At 41.0% G+C, this 25,913-nt stretch overlaps 1 protein-coding gene and 1 long non-coding RNA gene across 2 annotated transcripts in view; one reads left to right on the top strand and one right to left on the bottom strand.

The window, feature by feature from the left end:
• Positions 1-17,895, bottom strand: part of LOC118971726 (uncharacterized) — a 62,570-nt gene extending 44,675 nt beyond the window's left edge. The window contains exon 1 of the long non-coding RNA XR_005060323.2: positions 17,768-17,895. This is a non-coding gene — a long non-coding RNA (uncharacterized lncRNA). The remainder of the gene's footprint in view (positions 1-17,767) is intronic.
• Positions 17,896-18,014: 119 nt separating this feature from the next.
• SOD1 (superoxide dismutase 1) lies at positions 18,015-25,616 on the top strand. The gene is made up of 5 exons (XM_017662668.3): positions 18,015-18,185; positions 21,802-21,895; positions 23,208-23,277; positions 24,097-24,214; positions 25,192-25,616. The coding sequence occupies exons 1-5, from the start codon at positions 18,114-18,116 to the stop codon at positions 25,297-25,299; spliced, it is 462 nt and encodes a 153-aa protein (XP_017518157.1). The 5' UTR covers positions 18,015-18,113; the 3' UTR covers positions 25,300-25,616.
• Positions 25,617-25,913: the final 297 nt, after the last annotated feature.

Genomic DNA, 25,913 nt, shown 5'->3' with positions numbered 1-25,913 from the left:
AATTATAGACCAATATCCCTGATGAACATAAATGGAAAAATCCTCAAAATATTATCAAATCAAATTAAAAAATACATCCAAAGAATCATCTACCACAACCTGGGATTTATTCTAGGGATGCAAGGATGGTACGATATTCGTAAATCAGTCAACATAATACACATTAACAAAAAGAAAGATAAAAACCGTGTGATCATTTCAATAGATTCTGAAAAAGTATTTGACAAAATCCAACATCCATTCATGAAAAAAACTCTCAATAAAATGGGTATAGAGGGTATATGCCTCAATATAATAAAGGCCATATACAACACACCCACAGCTAACCCTGGGCTCAATGGTGAAAAGCCAAAAGCTTTTCCTCCAAGATCAAGGACATCAAGGATGTCCACTCTCAGCATTTTTTTTGATATCGTTAATATACAATTACTTGAACAATATTATGGTTACTAGACTTCCCCTATTATCAAGTCCCCCTACACACCCCATTACAGTCACTGTCCATCAGTGTAGTAAGATGCTATAGAATCATTACTTGTCTTCTCTGTGTATACTGCTTTCCCCATGTCCCGACCCCCCTACATTATGTGTGCTAATCATAATGCCCTGTTTTCCCCCTTATCCCTCCCTTCCCACCCATCCTTGCCTGTCCCTTTCTTTTGGTAACTGTTAGTCCATTCTTGGGTTCTGTGAGTCTGCTGCTGTTTTGTTCCTTCAGTTTTTTCTTTGTTGTTATACTCCACAGATGAGTGAAATCATTTGATACTTGTCTTTCTGTGCCTGGCTTATTTCACTGAGCATAATACCCTCTAGCTCCATCCATGTTGTTGCAAACACTCTCAGCACTTTTATTTAATGTAGTACTCGAGGTCCTAGCCATGGCAATCAGACAAGATAAAGAGATAAAAGGCATCCAAATTGGTAAGGAAGAAAGTAAAACTGTTACTATTTGCAGATGACATGATATTATGTATAGAAACCCTAAAAACTCCACCAAAAAACTATTAGAATAACTGGATTCAGCAAAGTTGCAGGATACAAAATTAATACACAGAAATCTGTTGTGTTCTTCCTATATATACTAACAATGAACTAGCAGAAAGAGAAATCAGGAAAACAATTCCATTTATAATTGCATCAAAAAGAATAAAATACCTAGGAATAAACCTAACCAAGAAAGTGAAAGACCTGTACTCTGAAAACTATTAGATACTTATGAGAGAAATTAAAGACACAAATAAATGGAAGTCTATCCCATGCTTGTGGATATGAAGAATTAATATTGTTAAAATGGCCATCCTGCCTAAAGCAATTTACAGATTCAATGCATTCCTATCAAAACACCAATAACATTCTCAATGAACTGGAGCAAATAATCCTAAAATTCGTATGGAACCACAAAAGATCCCGAATAGCCAAAGCAGTCCTGAGAAGGAAGAACAAGCTGGGGGTATTACACTCCCTGACTTCAAGCTCTACTACAAAGCCACAGTAATCAAAACAATTTGATACTGGTATAAGAACAGACCCATAAATTAATGGAACAGAATAGAGCAGCCAGATATAAACCCATACATATATGGTCAAATAATATAGAATAAAGGTGTCATGAATATACAATGGGGAAAAGACAACCTCTTCAATAACTGGTGTTGGGAAAACAGGACAGATACATGCAAGAGCATGAAACTGGATTTCTGTCTAACTCCATACACAAAAGTAAACCTTAAATGAACCAAAGACCTGAATGTAAGACATGAAACCATAAAACCCTTACAAGAAAACATAGGCAAAAATCTCTTGAACATCAGCATGAGCATTTTTTTCCTGGACACATCTCACTGGGCAAGGGAAACAAAATCAAGAATGAACACATGGGAGTACTTCAAACTAAAAATCTTTGGTACAGCAAAGGAAAGAACAAAACACAGTACATCAGCAGTACAAAAAGGCAACCTACAGTATGAAAGAATATATATGTAAACAATTTATCTGATAAGGGGTTAACATCCAAAATATAGAAAGAACTCATATGCCTCAACACCAAAAAAACAAATAACCCAACTAAAAAATGGGCAGAGGACCTGAACAGACATTTCTCCAAAGAAGAAATTCAGATGGCCAACAGGAACATGAAAAGATGCTCCATATTGCTAATCATCAGGAAAATGGAAATCAAAACCATAATAAGAAATCACTTCACACCAGTTAGAATGGCCACCATCCAAAAGACGAGAAATAACGAGTGTTGGCAAGGATAAGGAGAAAAGGGAACCCTCCTACACTGTTGGTGGGAAGGTAAATTGGTTCAGTCACTGTGGAAATCAGTACGGAGTTTCCTCAAAAAACTAAAAATAGAAATACATTAGACCCAGTAATTCCACTTCTAGGAATCTACCTGCAGAAAACAAAATCTCTGATTTGAAAAGATATATGCACCCCTATGTTTATCATCACATTATTTACAATAGCCAAGATACAGAAGCAACCTAAGTGTCCATCAATAGATGAATGGATAAAGATGTGGTACATATACACAATGGAGTATTATTCAGCCACAGAGAAAAAAGAAATCCTGCTATTTGCAACAACATGGATGGATCTAGAGCTTATTATGCTCAGTGAAATAAACCAGGTGGAGAAAGACAAATACCATATGGCTTCACTTATTTGTGGGATATAAACACAAAGCAAAACAGAATGAACAAAACAGCAGTAGACTCATAGATGCTGAGAAGTGACTGGTGGTTACCCTGAGGGAGGGGTTGGAGTAGGTGGGTGGGGATTGTGAGGACAATAAAGGGGCACAAAAATTCTCAATCATAGTATAAACTGGTCACAGGGATAGAAGTACAGCATGGAGAATATAGCTAATGATATTGTAACATCTTCCTATGTTGACAGATAGTAACTGTACTAGTAGAGGTGAGGATTTAATAATATGGGTAACTGTTGAACCACTGTGTTGCATATTTGAAATGAATATGAGATTGTATATCAACAATGCTTCAATAAAATAATTTAATTTAAAAAAACTACTGAAATTTGGTACTGTTACAAGAACAGACGCATAGACCAATGGAACAAACTAGAGAGCCCACATATAAACCCAAGCATAATAGTCAATTAATATACCATAAAGGAGCCATGGATATACAATGGGGAAATGACAGCCTCTTCAACAACTGGTGTTGGCAAAACTGGACAGCTACATGTAAGAGAATGAAACTGGATTATTGTCTAACCCTATACACAAAAGTAAACTCAAAATGGATCAAAGACCTGAATGTAAGTCATGAAACCATAAAACTCTTACAAGAAAACATAGGCAAAACTCTCTCGAATATAAACATGAACAACTTCTTCATGAACATATTTCCACAGGCAAGGGAAACAAAAGCAAAAATGAACAGGTGTAACTATATCAAACTAGAAAGCTTCTGTACAGCAAAGGACACCATCAGTAGAACAAAAGGCATCCTACAGTATGGGAGAATATTTTCATAAATGACATATCCGATAAGGGGTTGACATCCAAAATATACAAAGAGCTCACGTACCTCAACAAACAAAAAGCAAATAATCCAATTAAAAAATGGGCAGAGGATCTGAAAAGACACTTCTCCAAAGAAGAAACTCAGATGGCCAACAGGTACATGAAAAGATACTACACATTGCTAATCATCAGAGAAATGCAAATTAAAACCACAATGAGATATCACCTCACACCAGTTAGGATGGCCACCATCCAAAAGACAAACAACAACAAATGTTGGTGAGGATGTGGAGAAAGGGAAACCCTCCTACACTGCTGGTGGGAATGTAAATTAGTTCAACCATTGTGGAAAGCAGTATGGAGGTTCCTCAAAAAACTCAAAATAGAAATACCATTTGACCCAGGAATTCCACTTCTAGGAATTTACCCAAAGAATATAATCTCTCAGATTCAAAAAGACATATGCACCCCTATGTTTATCACAGCACTATTTACAATAGCCAAGAAATGGAAGCAACCTAAGTGTCCATCAGCAGATGAATGGATAAAGAAGATGTGGCACATATACACAATGGAATATTATTCAGCCATAAGAAGAAAACAAATCCTACCATTTGCAACAACATGGATGGAGCTAGAGGGTATTATGCTCAGTGAAATAAGTCAGTTGGAGAAAGACAAGTACCAAATGATTGCACTCATCTGTGGAGTATAAGAATGAAGCAAAAATTGAAGGAACAAAACAGCAGCAGACTCACAAGACCCAAGAATGGACTAACAGTTGCCAAAGGGAAAGGGACTGGGGAGGGTGGGTGGGAAGAGAGGAAGAAGGGGATTAAGGTGTATTACAATTAGCACACATAACATAGTGGGGAGAGCATGGGGAAGGCAGTATAGCACAGAGAAGACAAGTAAGTAGTGATTCTACAGCATCTTACTATGCTGACGGACAGTGACTGTAATGGGATATGTGGTGGGGAACTGATAATGGGGGGGGTGTCTAGTAACCACAATGTTGCTCATGTGATTGTACATTAATGATACCAAAAAAAAAAAAAAACTAATGAAGCTCCATACCCAGTATACAGTAACTCCCCATTTCTTCCTCCTCCCAGTCCTGTCAACTACCGTTCTACTTTGTGTCTTTGAACTTGACTACTCTAAGTCTGTCATATAAGTAGAATCATGCAGTGTTTTGTCCTTCTGTGCCTGGCTCATTTTACTTGCATAATTTCCTCAAGGTTCACATGTGTAGCATGTGTCAGAATTTCTTTTTTAAGGCTCAGTAATATTCCATCATAGGTATATACCACATTTTGTTTATCCATCCATGGGCACTTAGGTTGCTTCCACCATTTAGCAACTTACTTTTCTTAACTATGAACTAAATGATTCTTCAGTTGGGAAGCAAAAGTCAGGAAGGACAGGCAGCCTGTTGGATATTTATCACTAGTTCAATAATCTAACTGAAGCCCTTTCATTTAAAAAGAGAGAAAAGGGTCTTTTACCTTCCCACAGATTCATATAAAGTCCCACTCACTGACATATTTCAAACATACCTCATTTCTGATGTAACTGTTTAACCCTTTTTGTGCATGTGTGTGTGTGTGGGGGGGGGGCTGTGTGTGTCTGTCAGAAATTGTACCCACCATAGACACCATAATCTCTTTAGATGTTATCCATATATCACAACTGCATCAGAGAATTTCAACACTGAGAAGTTAATACCCCTTCATTGTAGATATATATTTTCACACAATCTCTTGGCTTAAGTTTGTGTAAAAGATCATGTTCCATTTAAGTGAGAGAACAAAGCAAAGAAGGTGACTTAAAAAATAAGTGCTTCAAGCTTCTGAAAAGGATTAAGTAAAAAATAGACCAGCAGTTCAAAAGGGAAGAGAAACAACTAGCAATTCACAGATTTACAGAGTTAAAAAACATGTAAAAGTGTGCGATTGCATGAATAAGCAAAGAAATGGGAACTAAAAATGAAATTAAAATTTCAACTCTCAGATTGGTAGGTAAAGACACTGGTATTACAAAGTTTGGTGAGGCTGTAAGAAAACAAACACTGAGGTAGGCGTGGAAATAAGTGCAAACTTTTTGAAGCTCAATTTGGCAGAAACCTATGATGCAGTGCCTACACTTTTAGGAATTTGTATTTCAAAGGCATTTCACAGTCCAATAAGAATACACCACTTCATAAAAAAATATGCAGCATCTGTTCTAATAGCAAATCACTGAAAACATCCATATGTCCATCCACAGGTGTAGTGGGCTGAATTATGTCTCTCCTAAAAGGTAAGTTCAAGTCCTAACTCTTAGTGCCCGTGAATGTGACTTTGTTTGGAAGCAGGGTCTTTGCAGACAGTTAAGATGAGGTCATACTGGGCTAGGGTGGGCCCTAAACCCAATGACTGGTGTCCCTCTGAGAGGACACACAGACATACACACAGGGAAGAAGGCCATGTGACTACAGAGACAGAGACTGGAGGGATGCAGTCACTACCCAAGAAAGGCCTGGAGCCACACGAAGATAGGAGAGTCAAGGAAGGTGTGATATAATGAGCTATAAGAAATACATATTTGGTCATTCAGATGACCAAGTATTCCCCAGGTGTATTTGGTCTTCATCCACAGTTCCTGAAAACACTGCAGAGTCTTAAAGGTGAAATGGGTGTCTTGTCATGTTAATGGGATACTTTCAGGCCCCACCCAAGGGCAGGGCTGGAGGCCGAATCAGCCAATGGCCAATAACTTAATCATGACTGTGCAATGAAGCCCTCACAAAAACCCCTGGGAAGAGCTTATGCTCCCTTGGATCCTGCTTCTGATTGGAGAGAGACCTTCCATGCTTGGGGAACAAGAAAGTGTCCACGTGCCACTGAGCCAGTCCCCAAGCTCCATGAGGATAGAAGCCCCTTTATTTGGGACCTTTTCCTATGGATCTCCTCATCTGGCTGTTAACTTGTATCCTTCACGGTATCCTTTATTAACTGGTAAACGTTAAGTGTTTTCCTGAGTTCTGTGAGCTGCTCTAGCAAATTAACTGAACCCAAGGGGGAGGCTGTGGGAGCCTCCAATCTGTAGCCGGTTGGTCAGAGGCACAGGTAACTGCCTGGGACTTGCGACCAGTGTCTGGAGTGGGAGGTGGGGGGGAGTCTTATAGGATGGAGCCCTGAACCTGGGGAATCTGGTGCTGTCTCCTGGCAGAATGTGTCAGAACTGAGTTCTCAGACGCCCTGCTGGTGTTGGAGAATTGCTTGGTGTTGTGTGTGGGAAGACCCCCCCAACACACACACACTGGAATTAGGCTCCGGGAATCGAAAAGGACTTACAATACTGTTATACTGCTGTATAGTATTACTGCTGTGTATAATACTATTACTGTTGTTGTAATGAAAAAAAAAAAACCACCCACAGAAGGAGTCTCCTCTAGAGCCTTGGAGAGATCACAACTCTACTGACATCTTGATTTTAGACATTTAGATATCATTATCAATATCAGTCCATTATACCACCAAACACTCGTCCCAATTTGGACAATAAACTATAGATTTACACCCTCCTTAAAAGATAATGGTTTGAAAACCTTCTGTTGAGAAAAAAGGATTTTCTAAGTTACCTTAGCATCCATTAATAAATCCAAAGTCAAGCCTTATAAAAAGATTATAGAATTTTACTATAAATCATGGGTGCCAAGAAATCAGGGTGGAAGGTAGACCAATGGTTCTTGAAGTGTGGTGAGAAGAACAGCAGCGGCATCTCCTGGGAACCTGTTTGAAATCCACATTCTCAGACCTGCTGGATCAGAAACTCTAGGAATGGGGCTGATGCAGGTTTGAGGTCCCCTGAGTTCGAGAAAGTTAGACACTGTTTCTTCAGTATTGTGGGAAGAGATGGAAAAGGAGAGAGCTGTAAGGAAGCAAGTGGTACAAGCCATGTGGGTCCTCACTTCCTTTTCCCGGTGAGTTCTGAAGGCTGAGAAAGAAACATCTAGATAGGAACAGAAGATCTTGAGAACTTTAGGAGTGCTAGAGTTCTTTATGCAATAGTGGCAGAGGAGGATCAAAGTCTAGGAGAGGGTCCATGTGGTGACACTTCCACATAGCGCTGAGACAGGGCAGTTGGGTGTGGAGGGAGATGTCAGGATATGGATGTCCAAGAACATCACGTGGCCTGTGCCTACTACTCAGGGTCCCCTGAACTTCCTGTGGACCCCAGTGTTGGTATAGGAAAGAGCCGAGTTGACTGGCTGACCAGCAGAAGCCTGGGGACAATGCAAATGTGACAAAAGGCAAGTGGCCAGAACTGCAGATGAAAGTGGTAGGACCAGTCACACCACAGCTGTCACCACTCCAGAGCTAGAGTGGACCAGTGCTCTAGAGCAGAAGCCAGCAAGAACCCAGATGACACCACATGGATAGCAAGTGCCCTCTTCCACTGCTGCCTGACCTCTGCCAACTAGTTGTCCAGGGTCCACACTGGAGCCCAGAAGCAAGAATGGGAGCATACTCAGCATTTACCAGTGAGACTGAAAATTATCATCTGAGGGAGGCGGTCTGGAGAAGACCTCTGGGTCTTGGGATATTAACAACTTCCCCTGGAAAGTGTCTAGCCCTTATGGTAAAATAATGGAGCAATTCTCTCATGGACTTTGATGAAATTATGAGTCCCAGTGGGCACTTTACCTGCACTGTCTTGTTATGAATCACCGGAATTGCTGACCATCAGGCTGTTGCTGAACAGATAATATTTCACTTGACAGGCCTTTCTTAAACCCAATGTTAACAACATCTAGTCGCCTTTACTTCCATCAGAAGTTTCTATCATAAAGAAATCTCGTAACTGCCTTTATTTGATGCCTTATTCCCAAGCAGCAAGTAAAATAAAAATTTTTTAATAAAATTTAATGTATGCTCATAAGGAATCATATCTGAGAAAACTGTTTTATCATCTAAAAGAGACTGAGTTAACGTAAAGCAGAGTTTTCGCAATGTGGTCCTTGGGCCAGCAGCACTGCTACTACCTGAGAACCCCTCAGAAGGTAAATTCTCCAGCCACACCCTGGGTCTAATGAATCAGAACCACACGGGGAGGAAGCAGTCTTCTGGCTATGGCCAAGTGTGAAAAGATCAGCAAATCCTCTCCCCAGGAAGCAACTACGGAGCTAGACAACAATGAAGAAAACAACTATTTCAGCTCAGGAAATTGACCAAAGGCATATGACAATCTGGGAAGTGTTCATGCTTGAAAAACTGCTGAACTCTGAGCAGGGACAGTGGCTGTCTGAAGCATTCTCCTCTAGGACTGCTTCCATCTCCTTCGGCCCCGTGGCTGTGGGCATTCTGCCAGGGTGGGACAGGCCATGAAGACTGGCAGCTGTGCTGCTGAGGCCGAGGGGGACTCACCTGATTGCCACAGTGGGGAATGCCACACCCCGTGGCACGGACAGTGGAAGTGATGACAGCCCTGCCTTTCAAGAAGTAATACAGAAATTTCTTAAGACTGAAAGGAAGTGACATCAGATGGCAATTTGAATGCAGAGGAAGAAATGAAAAGTACTGGGAGTAGCAAATATGTGAGCTAATATAAAAGACTCCGTAAATATATTTTCCTCATTTCTTCACCTCTTTAAAACACATAAGATTGTGTAAAGCGATAATAATAATACTGTATTGTGGGGCTTATACCACTTATAGATATAATACATATAATAATAATAATACAAAGAAGAGGGGAGAGAATTAAGCTATAACTGGAGTGAAGTTTCTATATTTTACCACAGTTGAATTAGTATTAATCTTGACTAGATTTTCATAAAATGTTGTAATTTGTAGAGTGTAAACATATTAGAATCAAGATGATGTTACATATGTCAGACTTTAAAAAAGGGAGTTGGGCAGCCTCTGTTGAGACAGAGCCAAACATGTCCTCACTCCAGTATGAACTTGAACTTTATACTGTATTAAACCACGTCTAAAGGATTGGAGTGACTGAGTTCTGCTGACTGTGACCTTGTAGTTTTTCAAAATACCAGCTGAAAACTGTAACTTTGTAATTCTAAGATTTCCCCCTCCCAATCCTCACTTAATAAGCACCCTTACCTCTTGCCAGCACCAGTCAGTTCTTGACAAAGAATTCATGTAATTTTCCTTAACTTGGCAGTTTCTGCTTTTATGAACCTCCTCCATCTTATAGTCTGGCAGAACACAATCTAAGCATCTTGAATCTGTGTCTCCTGGACTGTAGTCCTAACACACCCTGAACAAGACTTGGTCTGTTTAACCCAATCAGGATCTTTGTTTTATTTGTTGGTCAAAAAGAGCAACTACTAAGAAAATAAAAATTTAAATAGTAAATTCTCAATACATTTAAAAGGAATGTGATCATACAAAGTATGTTCTTTTAATTCATCATGGAATTAAATTAGGGATCAATAACAGGAGGAAATTTGAGAAATCACCAAATATTTGGAAGTATTTAAAGTAACTCACGAGTCAAAAAAAGAAATCACTAGAGAAATTAAAGAGTATTTTGAACGGAATCAAAACAAAAATACAATATATCATGTTATAGGTACAGCTAGAGCAATGCTTAAAGGGGAATTTATAGTTTTAAACACCACAGTTAAGAAACTAGACAAAAGGAAAGTAAAATAAACCTAAGGTAGGAAGAAGGAAAGACATAATAAAGATTAGACTGGAAATCAATGAGATAGAGAACAGAAGAATAATAGAGAAAATCAATGAAACTAAGAGTTGGTTCTTTGAAAAAAATTACCAAAATTGGCAGTACTTAGGCTGACCAAGAAAATGACAGCAATGCACAAATTACAAAATCAGGAATGCAAGAGGCTATGATCAAAAAGACAGTACCAAGCATTAAAGAGAAGCTGGAGAAAGTGGAATCTTTGTATGTTGCTGATGAGAACGTAAAATGATGCAGACACTTTGAAAAACCATTTGGCTGTTGTTAAAACAGATGAAAGTTAAAAAAGTACACGTAAGAGAAATGAAACTGTATGTCCACACAGACAGGCATGTTTATGTTCTTATTGGGAATATTAAAAAACTTGAAATAATCCTGTACTAGTTTGCTAGGGCTGCTGTAACAAAGTACCACAAACTGGGTGGCTTAAATAACGGAAATGGACTGTCTCACAGACCTGGAGGCCAGAAGCACCAGACCAAGGAGTCCATGGGGTCGGCTCCAGTGAGCGCTGTAAGCACCATCTGCCCCATGCCTCTCTCCCAGCTTCCTGGCATCTGCTAGCAGTCTTGGGCGCTCCTGGCTTGTGGAAATATCACCCTGATCTCTCCCTTCATCTTCACATGGTGTTCTCTCTGGGTGCCTGTCTGTGTCAAATTTCCTCTTTTTATAAGGACTAGTAATACTGAATTAGGGGATCCATCTACTCCAGTATGATTTTAAGTAATTACATCTACAAAAGCCTATTTCCAAACAAGGTCACATTCCAAAGTACTGGGGATTAGGACTTCAACAGAGGAGGTTTGGAAGGGACACAATTTAACCTATGACACATCCAAATGTCCATCAGCTTGTGACTGGAAAAACAATTTGTGCTCTATCCAAGCAATGAAATACTATTTAGACATAAAAAAACCCCACCAAACTGCCCATATGGGCTGCAACATAGATTAAACTCCAAAACATTATGCTAAGTCAAAGAAGCCAGATGCAAAAGACTACATATTGTATGATGCCATTTATAAGAAATGTCCAGAAAAGGCAAATCTATCTATAGAGAAAAAGGCAGATCAGTAGTTGCCTAGGGCTTGGGGTGGACAAGGGATTAAGCAAAAGCCAGCATGAGGAAACCTGTTGGGCTGATGGAAATGTTCCAGAACTGCATTATGTAATTAATGGTGGCCAACTACATAAATTTACTAAAAAAGAAAAAAATCACTTAAGTGTATACTTACAATGGGTTAATTTTTTATAGTATATAAACTATATATTAATAAAGCCGGTTTTTTTTTTTAAGAAAAACCTCTGGGGGGTGGAGTCCAGCAATGTTTTAACAAGTCTTCTGGCTAATTCTAATGTATGCTAAAGTTTGCAAATCACTATTCTCAAGAGATTTTTGAAAACAGATGGACTTGATAACATCATTGATAACACTGAGCATCTAAGTCTTACCCAATTCCTACCCACCCAGACTGAGAGAAGATCATGAAAACTATATCGCGTAGAGGGAACACATAAGTAAGTTTTCTTTACAAGTCTAAATAGCATGTGTGCTAAGTTTGATATAGACTCCAGACTTAGAAGCGACCCTGTGGTTCAGACCATGTCCAAGTGGACATTTCCAGCTCGGCACTTCAAGGTTCCTTTGGCACCCCAGATGTACCCCATCCTGAAGATGCTGTCCCTCAACTTGCTTTCCTTTGTAAACAGCACCACCATCCACCCACTCACCCAGGCCCCAAACCTGGGAGCTACTTTTGCCTTCCCTCTCCCTCACTCTGCACTTGAGTTTGTCTGAGGCTTGAGGTTCTATTTCCATTACTGTCCCCCATTTTTTTTTTTTCCAGTAATGGCTTTAGACCAGGACCTTATCACATCTCCCAAATGGCCTTTGGTCTCACACCCTTTTTTTATTGAAGTATCATTGATATACAATCTTATATTGGTTTCAAATGTACAACAGTGGTTCAACAGTGACTCATATTATTAAATCCTCACCCCAACTAGTACAGTTACTATGTTAATAAAGATATTACAGAATCATTGACTATATTTTCCACACTGCACTTCTATCCCTGTGACCAACTTATACTGTGATTGCAAATTCTTGTGCCCCTTTATTCCCCTGACCCTCCCCACCCACCCACTGCAACCCCTCCCCCATGGTAACCACCAGTCACTTCTCTCTGTCTATGAGTCTACTGCTGTTTTGTTCATTCTGTTTTACTATCTTTATATTCCACAAATCAGTGAAATCATACGGTATTTGTCTTTTTCCTCCTGGGTTATTTCACTGAGCATAATATGCTCTAGATCCAGCCATGTTGTTGTAAGTGGCAGGATTTCATTTTTTTTAATGGCTGAATAATATTCCATTGTGTATATGTACCACATCTTTAATCATTCATCTACTGATTGACACTTAGGTTGCTTCCATATCTTGGCTATTGTAAATAATGCAACAATAAACATAGATGTGCATATATCTTTCAAATCAGGGATTTTGTTTTTCTCAGGTAAATTCCTAGAAGTGGATTACCTCTTTTAATCTACCTATTCAGATATCTTAGGAGTAATTCTCACATATGAACATAACCATGCTGCCCCCTGCTAAAACTTTTTGGGTGGCTTCTCATCTCTAAGTTAGAAAATGCTTTTGACCACACGTAAAAGAAACCTGGTTATGCCTGTTTGACAAAATATTTTTTTCTTCATGTTGAGATAGAGCAGAGAAATGGGACAAGGGTCATGCCATCATAAAATCTACTTAAGCCTGTGAAAAAGGCCCAGTTTATTCTTTAACTTAATTGATATGCTGTTCTTCCTTTTCTTCCAGCCCCTTATCAGTTCAGTAACATTGTAACCAGGATGAGAGATAGACCTCCTGAGTGTAAATGAACCTATGTGGGTAAAGAATGCCAAGATCCAGATTAACATAGTGATCTTAACTATTTTTAAGAGAAAATTCAAAGTAATTATTAATCATCTGTATACATCATGCCTTATACCAACCCCTACCCAAGAGGCCCTATAAAACCCCAAACCCTAAACCCTTAAGTGCAGCTCCTCTTTGAGGTCACCCACACTCCTGAGTGTGTACAGTCTTACCAAATAAAGTTGCTTGCTGCACTTCATCTCTGAACTATTTTTCACACTAAAGAACTCACCAACGTCCACCTCCGGTTGGTAAGTGTCTGTGCCTCTTTGCTATTTCATTCCACCTTCTAATCTTAAGCACAATCCTTTTTTTCTCCCTATTCAGACCAGTAGGGAAGTGGCAGTGGGAACCTCTGTGTAGGGAGAGGTATGCACGTTCAGTTGACCAGGTCACCCAGGACGGAACTGCGGTCATTGGATCACAGTCCTTAGGCAGGCTGCCAGAAAGTCTTCTCTCTTTGCTTTGGGAAGTTCTCAGAACACAAACTCACTCCATCCAGTGCTCCATTGCTCCCCTAAATTCTGAGGTCGCAGGGATATGATTCCCACACCACACACAAGTGGATACTGGACACCAGGTGACCCTGGCTTAAGGAGTTGGCAAGGGATGTGCCTTATGCCAAGCAGGAGTTCGGTGAACTTTCCCATTCTCCCTTCCTCCTTGCTCTCTCCACTGCCTGCATGGCTGCTGACATTCCTACTACTTTTTCTTTCCTGTTGGCACTTGTTCAACCTGATCACAAATTCTTTCCCAGTCAGAGTCAAGAGCTCTCCCCAGATGCAGCTGCCCAGCAACAATGTGATGATGACAAGTGCCAAGGTAAGCGGCCCATTTCCAGGGAAATTCACTGTTAGTTTTTTATGTTTTACAGCAATGTAATGTGCACTTAGAGTTTAAATATATATAATTTGAATATAATTAAGCCCAAGCACGGTATTTTCAAAAAGGTTCCCAGATGGTTCTAATGTGCAGCATGGGCTGACAAACACTGTACCCAGCCCAGGTGCCTCTGATTTACAGCTGAGGTCAAGAGAGAATATCCAAGAAGATACAGTAGGCCAGAGTGAGCCAGAGCCCAGGCAGGATCTATTAAACACAGCATACAACATGTGTTGCCATGATTAAATACACAGCTAACTCTCAGTTATAGTTTGCAAACTTCTAATCTCAGACTATTCACTCCTGTTTACTAACAACCTAAATTAATTTTTACATTTCTCCACTTCCAACTTTCAAAACTGCCTCAGATACTTCATGAGTCTGTGATATAATCTTATCATGCTTATGGGTAATAGCATTCAGTTTTAGGGACTTACTAAGGTTGAATATTTGCAGGTAGGCCTAGCTAATTAATACCACTTTTGTTTCTCATTTGCTTTCTAGTTATTAGTGCATTTGTTTCTTAGTATTAAAAAAACATCTCTTTCTCTTTGTACTTTAAAATTTTCCCTAGTTCTGCCATTGCCCTACAATTCATATAAACATAGGTTTTTCATAAGCAAAGGCCTAGGTGGTAATCGTGACGTGATGTGAAGGAGATGAATAGAAAGCCACATATTTACGGAGAATTACTGCAGGTGTAGTGGGGAAATTGCCTTGAGTCACAGAAGAAAAAAAATGATTTAGGAAAAGAGAAAGATGAGATGAAGGAAGAAATAGAAGAACGAATCCTAAGAATGGAAGAGGAGGTAAGATGACAAGAGTGGAAATGCAAGACTGGGCTTCTGGTCCCTCATGCTCACCTCTTAACTACAGAGGTCCCCCAAACACCGATTTTCATCTCAGGAATGCCAGACTGACACACTGCACTGTAAGCTGCTTAGTCATCTGCACAGGCTGCAGTATGACCTGAGGCACCTATTGCCCTTCATCAGTTCCTACAGAATCAGAATCTCTCTGGATCACCCATGCCCCATTCTGTCAGATTAGCCACATTCCATTGCTCGAGACAACCCAAGCTACTGTAGGATTCTCTTGATGTCTTGAAGATAATGACTCTCAATGGGATGGGCCTGAAACAACAGTGAACTTTTCAAAATTACCTGGCTGAGTCCTCTGGCCACATGCCAGTTTGAAACACATGAACTCGGTGACCAGATTATGGGGTAGGAGCACCCCAAAGTCATTTGATCAGGGAATCTCAAGGTCGAAAGGAACAGATCTGCCCTAATACAAGACTGGGGGAAGAGCACAAATGGAGGCCCTCATCCTGTGTACTACATATGTAAATGTTATAAATCAAGATAATAGCTAAATAAAACATATCCTATCCTTCTGCCTTAACAAATATATATTCATAAAGACCTGGAAGGCAGTTTCAATTTGGAATTCTTGGACTTCCTTGAGTTCTGTGTAGGAAGGTGAGAGCTAGCGCCTATCCCTGGTCTTTCACCTTCTTTCCCCAGCCCTGGAAACAGGCCCAGGACAATGTGGACAGGAAATCCACAAGCCCTGGCTATTCAATGAGTTCTAGAATAGCGGTTCTCAACTGGGGGCAACTTTGCCCCTCAGGAAACGTTTGGCAATGTCTGGAGACACTCTGTTAGTTACAGTCTGGGGAGAGGCACTATGAGCCATCTAGTGGATAGAGGCCAGAGATGCCACTAAACCTGCAATGCACAGAATGGGCCCCCACAGTGCGTTATCCAGCCCGAAATGTCACTAGTGCCGAGGCTGAGGCATCCTGCTTTAGAGCACAAAACAGTTCAAGATCATACTTAAATTCCCATACCCTGTCTTAGAAGGAAGGGTAAGGATCTGGGTGGGAGCTTCTTGGTTCCACAGACTCTGCTCCTCCACAAGAGATGTGGCCTGAGGAGGGGGGAATGGGGCCCTCTAAAGTGTGGGAGCCCAGGCCCAGGGGCTCCCTTGCTCAGTGTGAGGGCAGCACTAGGAACAGACCTCACGGTTCCTCTAATCCTGCAGGACACAAAGCCTTTCTACTGCCCAGGCTTTGTCTGATATCTGAAAAAAGGCCCAATCCCCTGTCCCAGGGTTACTCTTTCTATCCCTGGCTGCCTCACTGCAAGTTCTTACCTTTAGAACTGAAATTTGACTCTAGTATCCTGGAACCCGAAGAAACTTAGGCCTTGGGGCAAAGGCCCTTTGGCCTCCATTTGCACAATTATGCAACTGTCTAGCCTGACCCAGTTATCTAGAGAATACTAGTAAGTACACACAGCAAAATTACAAATATGTGCATTTTCTATAGAATATAAAACATGAACTGTCTATCTCTGGTAGAGGATGCCTTTGAGTCCAAGGGTGGAAATATGTAAATAAAGTATAACCCAGATGTACCTGAGTTGGTACCTGTCCTGCTTTGACTGTACCCTTTAATTACACCTCAGGATTTTGTCATCCTCACAGCTGGGTACTCCCTACTGAGCATCAGAGGAAAATGCAGATTGTCAGAAGAGATGGGAGGATTTTAAAATCCCACAAAGTAACAGGAACAGAAATACCCAGCAGGGAGAGCTCCTCCCTCTTAGATCAGTCCCTTCTTGGCCCCTGCCTGGGACTCCTAGCCTACACATTTCCTTTTAGAACATTCTCCCCATCACCTCTTTTGAGTTAAGGAGCTCCAGCTCCTGACCCCAGCTTGCATGCTTCACTGGGCATGAAAAACACCCATCAGTCAGAGGCTTTCAAAGTGAGGTCCCAGACCAGCAACAGCGCCACCTGAGAATAAGTTAGGAATGCAATTTCTGGATTCCCCTCCCAGACTGGGTGAGAAAACACAGCAACCTGCAGTTCTAACAAGACTTCTAGGTGAGTCTAAATCTCATCTCTTCCTCCTAAAACAGTTTAGTCACCTTTGTTGTTACTCAGACACACCCTCTGGGGACGGCAGATGAAGACGTTTCTCCCTTCCATCCTCCTGCCCCCAACCTGGTTTATCAAACTATTCTCCCAACAGAAGTGGGTGTCTTGTGGGCTCAGATTCTCATTCTAAGCCATATTGTTGCAGATGAATTCATGCTTGGTGTAAAAAAAAAATTCTGAGGAACATTAAGAAAGTTTAATTCTCACTCCCCAAATACCCATAGTCTCCTGTACATCTTTCTAGACATTTCTGAGCACAAATAAACATTTATCCTTAAAAAACACATCCACAAAAGCGGTTTGTACAGTTTGCTCATTTCATAGTATGTTTTCAAGTATCTTCCTTGGATGATGAAAAACATTCTGGAGTGTGTATCATTAATTATACTCATTCTACCCTCCTTCACTATTGTGGCAGCAGAGCCACAGAAAACATGAGAGATGTGTAGAAGTCAATCAGTTGACATTTGGGTATTTTTATGGTTGTAACCTTGTCAAATAGGAAAAATTTGAAAAGAATATAGAATTCTGCTAAACACACTAGTAACCCTATGTGCCAAGGACTAAAAAAAAATGCAGGGAAGAAAAGGTGAAGCCAGGGATTGAGATAGACCGATTTTACAGACCCTCAGAAATCCAAAAAATAGGACCATTAAAAAATGAAACCTATAAAAATCACCCAGCTTGATGGGTTCCAATTTATAAGCAACAAACCAGACAACGTGACCAAAGTCTGTTACAATTAATGACATTTTCAGCCCAAGTGACTTCAGATAGTCAAGGCGTGCCACGTATACCTCATTTTTCCTGTTTCGCGTACTGCAATTTACGGGTGGACACAGAAAGGCTGATTTTTCCGCATTTCCAGGTTTCCAGGCGTTTTACAGCTGTGAGCTGAGCGCGCCCGCGGCGCGGTGGGGAAGATCCCCACGCGACCCCTTGACCCCGCCCCCGGTCACTCTTAGCCAGTGGCGTCCCGAGCCAGTGGCCGAGCGCGCGGGAGGCTATTGGTTCCGGGACAGGGTGGGCGGGGCGCGAGTTCCGGATATAAAAGGCCCACCGCGCCGTTCTCCGCGTCTTCTGCGTTGTGTCTTGCTACGGTGGAGTTCGTGTGTCCTGCACCGGAGCACGGCTCCGCCAGTCATGGAGAAGAAGGCCGTGTGCGTGCTGAAGGGCCAAGGCGATGTGGAGGGCGTCATCCACTTCGTGCAGAAGGCAAGGGCTGGGGCGGAGGCCGGCGGCCGGGCGGCGCTCGCGCACCTGTGCCCCGCAGCGTGCGGCCCGCCGAGCCTCGGCCGCACCCTCCACGCCCCTGCCTCACCGCCCGGCAGGTTCGCGCCGCCCGAGGCCTGGGCCGTGCGGCGTCTGCCTGCGCGCCCAGCCGCGAAGTGCTGAGTCACCGGGCGGGTTCGGCGCAGGCGGCGGTGCGTGGCGAGGCCTGGAGCGGGTGCTACGCGGGAGCATCGGCGGGCCCGGCGGGAAAAGAGCGAGCGAGGAAGTCGCCCCCCTCAGGCCTTCCCGCCGCCAGGGCGTGTAGGCCCGGGCGAGACCTGACGCTTTTGGAGAGGCTACGGTGGCCCTTCTTGCGGGTCATTTCTGGTCCTGAGGCTCTGGTCCTCAGAGTTGCGCAGCGCGGCCTGCCTTTGGGATCCGTGGGTGGCGAGGGCGGCGGGTCGAGTATCGTCGATTCCGTTAAAACCCTGGGGCGCTGTTTCTCTGCGTCTGGGGTCTGCAGACTGCCGCAGTGAGGCAAATGCACCCGAGCCGTTTTCGGTACAGCCCTGGGCTAAGGGATTTTTATATGCTTGAAGGGTCCTGAAAAACAAAAATTACACATCTGTCAAAAGTCAGAAATATTAGAACCAGTGAATCACCAAGTATTAATTAGTAGAAGTTTACTGTGTACATACCAGAGGACACTTTGCACACCTTTACTGGGATCCCTGAAACCAAAACGTGGATTGAGGATCAGGTATATGGTGTAACAAAGCAGCTTATATAGTGACGCCGCAGTGACTCTTCATTTACAGTTGATTAGCTAGAATATTACAAATTTCTTATTTAAACTGTGATGAATTGGTTAATGGTCACCGAATACCAGCCTTGGGAATAGTTTTAAGTTTTGCTTATGCTTTCCAGAGGCATAAACAAGAAATGACCCAGGTTGAGTTAGTCTTGCAAAATAAGGTAAATTAAGCTTTGCTTTTAAGGCCAAGCTGGTTTTGTCAGAGAATTTTCAAGGCTGTTCTCTTCGTTGTTGCTTTTTACATAACATACCTTTAAGTGGTCCTTTTAAATAGGGAGACTTTGCTGACTCATGCTGTAGGTCATGGTCAGGCTGTGAGGGCAAAGCAGATAGTCCACTGAGCTCCAAAAAAGCCGAGGTCAGAGGGTTTTCCAGGGCAGTTGTCTTTAACCCCTAGTGCACAGTAGACTCATGTGGGAGCTTATAAGAAATACGTATACTAGGGCCCAACTCCAAACCAATTACATAAAAATTTCTGGGTACACAGTCTGATGTGCGCCTAAGATTGAGAACTGTGTTGGTAGCGGGTAATGGATGGGGTTTGGGAGTGGGATGGTAGAGCTAGAGTTTGCATTGCTTGGAATTGTCACTTACCTCTCCTCTTGGGGCATTCCTTTAACCACGTTTTCTGTAAAGCGACTTTGAAATTGCTCTCCTGATAGGGCCCAACACTGACATGGTCAACGTTCTGAACAATTCTTGTAAAATAAAGTATATAGAAATACTCATTGTTAATATTGCAAAGCACATGTGTTGCAAGGAAGGTCGTTGTGGTAAGACTATCCCCTGAAACCTTAGTAAGGTTACAAGTTGATGAAAGATTGTTTATGTTGTACTTGGCTTAATAACTGTAAGAGAGTGTTTAACATAAGAATGAACTATAATCTTTAAAGTGGTGTACAGAAATGTGAGAGGGCAGGAAAAATAATCTAGGTGGTGTCCCATTTGTGAAGTTTATGTGAGGGAATTTTCCTGTAAGTGGTTTCCAAATTGTCTTGACAGGGCTCTGGCATTTGACTGAATTTTCTTGTTTTCATTGGTCGGACTTTGTTTTTTCCTCCTTTCCTGTAGCTATTGAGAATTGGGTCCATGGGCCCATTCCAGGGCCACGTTGTTCACCTTACCTGAACAACTTTTAAGGTGCCACTCCCTCTTAAGTTCCAAACTTCATTATGGTGGTGCTGTTTATACCTGATAAAAGACTCTTGGATAGTTACATTGTAGCTCTGCAGATATGCAGATGTATTAAATTGGCAGTAAACTGTGTTTGGCCTATTAAGTGTTTCTAATTTTGGATTCCTTTCTCATCTTCAAAAAATTGGAAAATTTACCTTTAAGTCCAATTAAGTTCAAATTCCTAGCTTCTATTGAGAAATAGTAGGTCTGCCCATACCGAGCTCTTTGTTAGTAAGGGCAGCAAGAGGCTGGACCAGTCATACTCTTTGTTTCCCTCACCTGTTTTACTTAACATTAACAGCTTGGCCCCTGGAGGATTCGTTGTACCCAGGCAGATAATTACGTTGACTGTACTATACGTTACCTGCTGAAAGGAGGCCTGGAAAAACCTACCCTCTTGGTCTCTCTGTGCTCTTGAAAGACAAGCAGCGTGTTTTGGAAGATAAAATTCACATTTAAGGTTTTCCAAAGTATTGTGCTTTACAAATACACAAAATACCTATTCTCAAGAAAAGCAGAGAAAGGCAATGGTTGCCACACTGCTTCCTTCAAGCAGTGGTATTTATCCAGTGGAGAGTCTTCAAGGCTAACACCGTTTTTAACTGTTGGCTCTACTTAAAAAAAAAATAAAGCTAAAACAAACACACCATCATGTGTGTGATTGTGGAGTGGAGGTGCAGGTATTTTATTTTAGTTCCTAAGGTCTCTAGCTGTATGAGTAATTTCCTGCTTTGTGTAGGTAGCCCTGCGGTATTACTACCCATCACCATGACCTGAATGGCAGTACTTCAGTGGTTTTTTTCACCTGTTTTACTGTTTTTATGGTCCTTTGTATTTTGGTCTCAGTAGTTGAGAGTGGAAAGGTTACCCAGGTTTCAATGCCTGAAAAGACTTCAGAAAACAGTACCTTTGGTCAAACTAAGATCAGTCTCTCAGGGGCAGTGGAATAGGATATTTTCTGGCTATTAATAAAAAATATCTATGCTGGAAATTGATAAACACCTCCCTTACCCCCACTAGTGGAGAGTGGAGAACAGGGATCCTAGAGTAGTCAGATGGGCATTTCCAGAGTACCTTATTTTTCTTTTAAAAAGCAAATCTGTTTGCTCTGTGGAAGAGTGTCTGCATGAAGAAAATGAGGTGCTAAAAAGTGTATGATGTACTAACAATTGGATTAAGAAGTTTTTTTTTATATACACAGTATGCAAAGATAACCTGTTAAAAGTATGTACAAAGTGAATGAGAACTTAACTCATGTTACATACTCATTCTAAGGCAGGCAAACCCTACAAAGTACAAATCCACATTCAAGAGCGCACTGCCAGCCCCTCTGCGGGGCACTTTCTCTGTGCTTTCCATTTGGTTGTGATGCTGTGCTGCAGAGCTGCTGGCCTGTGAGTGTTAGAACAAGGTCACCATCTCCCTTGCATTGGGACACAGGCCTGGAGCAGTTAAGCCTCTTGCTGGAATTCACCACTAGAAGTGGTGGGCCTGGGATGTGCACACAGATATTTTGGTTCCTAAGCCCCTGTTCTTTCCACTTCACTGAGTGGTGAAGGTAATTCAACTCTTTTCTGTGTTCAGAAACATTTGCTTTCTCAAACGTCTTGCACTTTTCTTTGAATAAAGGGAGATGGGCCAGTCATGGTATCAGGAACCATTAAAGGATTGACTGAGGGCGATCATGGATTCCACGTCCATCAATTTGGAGATAATACACAAGGTGGGTTGCGTGGGTCTAGTGACTCATACTTGTTTCACTTAGTAGGATCAGTAGGACTGAGTAGAGTTAACCCTAAACGTTAAAACCCTCAACATTTAAAACAAAAAAAGAAGTTAATGTGACTACTAGGGTCATTGTTAGGGAGTTGAGCCACGGAATGATTTTTGACACCTAAGTGTTGAAGGGGAGGAAGTTGATGTTTATCACATTTATACTTTGCTTACATAAGATCTCCTGTGTTTTTTTTGTTTTTTTTTTAAGAAAACAATAGAAAACAAAAAGTTTAGCCGCTTTCTTACTCCCCATAGTGATCCCACTTGTTTGTGAGCTGGGGTTGTGCATGGGTGCTTCAAACAGAGTCTGCATTTATTTGCATTGCCCTGTCAGGAGAGCTTCACACCTGAAACAAGATCCTCAGTGGGACAGGGAGTAAGATACGAACTGAAGATAGGTGAACTGTTGGTGCTTCGGATTGAGCTTCATTTATTCAATGTGGGATTAGAAGCAAGTTAATAAAAGTTGATGGATTAAATTACATCTAGTGATCTTTTGCCGTATTTGTGTAATCTGAATTTAGGTATTAACACTTTTTATGAGAACTTGATTCATTTTGCTGGAATTTGGTTTTAGTGGCCCATAATTTGATTCCTATAGTGACTTAATGACCAGCTTAGATCCATTTCAATAATTACTAAGATACCACAAGTTGCTCTTGGTCGACTGCCTTCGCTTTGGGAGGCCACTGCTTGGTGGCTTTGACTTACTCCCATAACCTGTGTGTCTTCTCCCTTGTTGGGGTTCTGGGGATGGCTGGGAAGAAGCTGTAAACAATGGAAACTTTACATCAGCTGCTGAAGGAAGAAAAGAAACAAGCCTGCATCCTTCTGGTTGTGTTCTGGGAAAGTGCTTTCCCTCGAGCACAGGAAGGCCATTTTTACAGCATATATTCTGCATGCATCAAGCAAAGGACACAAATGGGACACATGATTGGTGTGTAGTTGGGAAGGTAGTGTTTTGTAGTTAAGATGTGCTACCTTACCAACTGGCTTCATTGTAATGGGATTTTCACAATACAAGAGCTATTGAAAGTCAAGCTTTGGCCCTCTTAATTTATAGGGCAGTGAAGAACCCAAAGCCCATCCCTGCCTATTTTGTTTATCATAAGGTGCTGCTTCCTGTTTTTATTAACCTAGAGTCATGATATAGTTCAGTACCTTCTCCATTTAAGGTTTCAGCAATGACCAGTTTCTTCTTAGAATTTATTTTGGAATTTCGATTCATGATTTAGCTTTTTTTTTTTTTTTGCAAATAGGCTGTACCAGTGCAGGTCCTCATTTTAATCCTCTGTCCAAAAAACATGGTGGGCCAAAGGATCAAGAGAGGTGAGTGACAAAATGCTTGTCTTACTGAAATAATGGTGATGACTTTCTGTGGCTGTAAGGGTATGCTGTTTGCAAATTGCATGCTGAGATAATTGAATGGTCTCCCCCACCTCTGCTTTGAATTTACCACCCTGCAACCCCAACCCTGTGTAAACCTCCTGCCCCAAGTGCTGGAGTGGCTTACTCCCTGAGCTGAGGAGCCGGTGATAAATGGGGACACTTAAAACAATTTGGTTTTGTAGCATTTATTGAATATAGAGCTAATACAAGTGCCAAAGGGAACTAATACAGGAAATGTCATGATAACAGTACTGTCAGCTGCCAGCAAAATAAACCATCATGGTGAAACATAGCAAGCTTCATAGGTAAAAATTTGATATTGAAAATTGGGTGGGTCTCTTTGTATGTGTGTGTTTTCTGAGAGCCTTGAAGGAAAAAAGTACTACATTTAAGGGTAAGAACTAATTAATTTTTGTAACAGAGACCTGTGGGCATAGCTTTCTTAGGCCAAAACTTAATAGGCATAACTCAGTAACTGAGTTTTCCCTTTGGTACTTTGCCTCTGAAATTCAAGATTTGTCCCCATCACACGATTCTTCCCAGAGCGTTACTTTGTAGACCTGAAGCTTGTTTGAAAAGCAATGTGTCTAGGGTGTCTAATTATTTTTAAATTTGTATGTTTCCAAAATTTTGGTAAAGGGGGCCTATTTGATATATGCTGTATCTACCCCTTAGCTTTTGTATGTCAGTCAGTTTTTAATTTAGCTGATGTTAAGTAGCAACCAATCCTAATTCCTCTGATGCTTTTTCAATGTTAAGGCATGTTGGAGACCTGGGCAATGTGACTGCTGGCAAAGATGGTGTGGCTGTTGTGTCTATGGAAGATCCTATGATTGCCCTGTCAGGAGAACATTCCGTCATTGGCCGCACAATGGTGGTAAGTTTTCATGTAATACAAATGTGCATAAAAGTTCTCCCAACATTTATTTTTTATCTATTACAGAATTATTAATCCTGGTTTTTGAGAATCCACATAAATTGTACCTTTAGTTCAGATTGGAAAAACACTTATTTTCCTGGAATACAGTGAAGATAAATTAGTGATCTAGGGCAGTTCAGAACACTTCTGCTAAGATGCAGTAGTAATAAAGCAGATTGTATTCGCTCATATTAGCTCTGCATTGTGGAAACAAAAGTAGTCTTTATTTAGCTAAGTCTGAAATCTGGGATGGACCCCAGTATTCATTCATATCTGTAGGGTATCACTTGCTTAATGTGATGGAAGCAGTTGCCCCAGGTTACTCATGGGAGTGGCTTCTAGTTCATGCAAAACACCATGTAGTATAGGCTTACGCCTACCCCAGAGGACAGTTAACATTCAGTGGTCGCTTACTCTCAGCTAACCTTTTATCCTTAGCATAGTTGTGAAGCAGAAAAATCTTTGATCAGTGTTTCTTGAGCAAAATCTAAAATACTGTTTGAATATATTTTTAGGATTACCTCTTATTTATAGGTTTATAAAGTTCATTAGACATAATTCTGACAGTTTTTGGTTCACTTTGATGTGTGCATTGTAAAGACCACTGCTATAACCGAGGTTACTGAAATTCCTCATGGAGGATTAAGACCAGTAGCAGTGTGGTAGCCTCTAACATAGCTATTTGGGTTTTTAGTTTTATTTAGCAATAGCAACACTCACATAGGGTTTATAAGTCATGTCTTTGCATCTTCAAGAAAAAGCTTTCAGTAGTGGTTTCTATTTTTACTACTAGATTAAATATTAAGAATATTTCCCTACTAGTGTTATTTTGACATGTTATTTTCTAATATTAAATGGTTCTTAAGTGTTTTGGGTATTAAAGAGGTGGTAATTACAGATAGTGCTAAGTTAAATGTTCTTAAAATTTTTTAAAGGTCCATGAAAAGCAAGATGACTTGGGCAGAGGTGGAAATGAAGAGAGTACAAAAACGGGAAACGCTGGAAGTCGTTTGGCTTGTGGTGTAATTGGGATCGCCATGTAAACATTACCTAGGCTGTGATCTGAATCCTACTTACTCATGTTATTTTGCTAGTTGTAGAAATTTAACTTGATAAACATTGAACATTGTAATCTTAAAAGTGTAATTTGCTTGACTTTTTAAATATTGCTTTAAGTACCTGTAATGAGAACTGGTTTATCATTTGGAAGATTTGTATAATTTTATAAAAACTCATTCAGTTAAAATGTGTTTAAGTGATCTCTGTAGTTTGCCACTTAATTCACGTATGGGTATTAAACTTAATTGTCTGAACCTCTTTGTTCTTATTCAAGCCTGCAATAAATACACCTTATATGGCACTATATTTTGAGCCTGTTAATAAGCCTGTTAAGAGTATCCAAATTGAAATTCTAAATGAGTTCTGATACTTGTATAGAGAGCTTGAATGGAAGTGTTGGTAATACATTGATGGGTATTAACTATTTTATAGAGCTCTCTTTGAAAGTGTGATGAGATAATCAAAATAATTTTCAGCAGCTCGTTTTTTTAGCTACAGCTAACCTTAACTTTAATCCTGGGCAAGATAATGTTTTGTAAGCTTTAGGGAAATTAAGGTGGTTTCTCTGCTTAGCCACTTACCATTTGATGTAAAAATT

Source organism: Manis javanica, chromosome 3 (assembly GCF_040802235.1).
Source record: "Manis javanica isolate MJ-LG chromosome 3, MJ_LKY, whole genome shotgun sequence".
Classification (NCBI taxonomy): Eukaryota; Metazoa; Chordata; class Mammalia; order Pholidota; family Manidae; genus Manis; species Manis javanica.
Note: the sequence above shows the minus strand (reverse complement) of the source record. Positions and strands in the feature narration are given on the sequence as shown.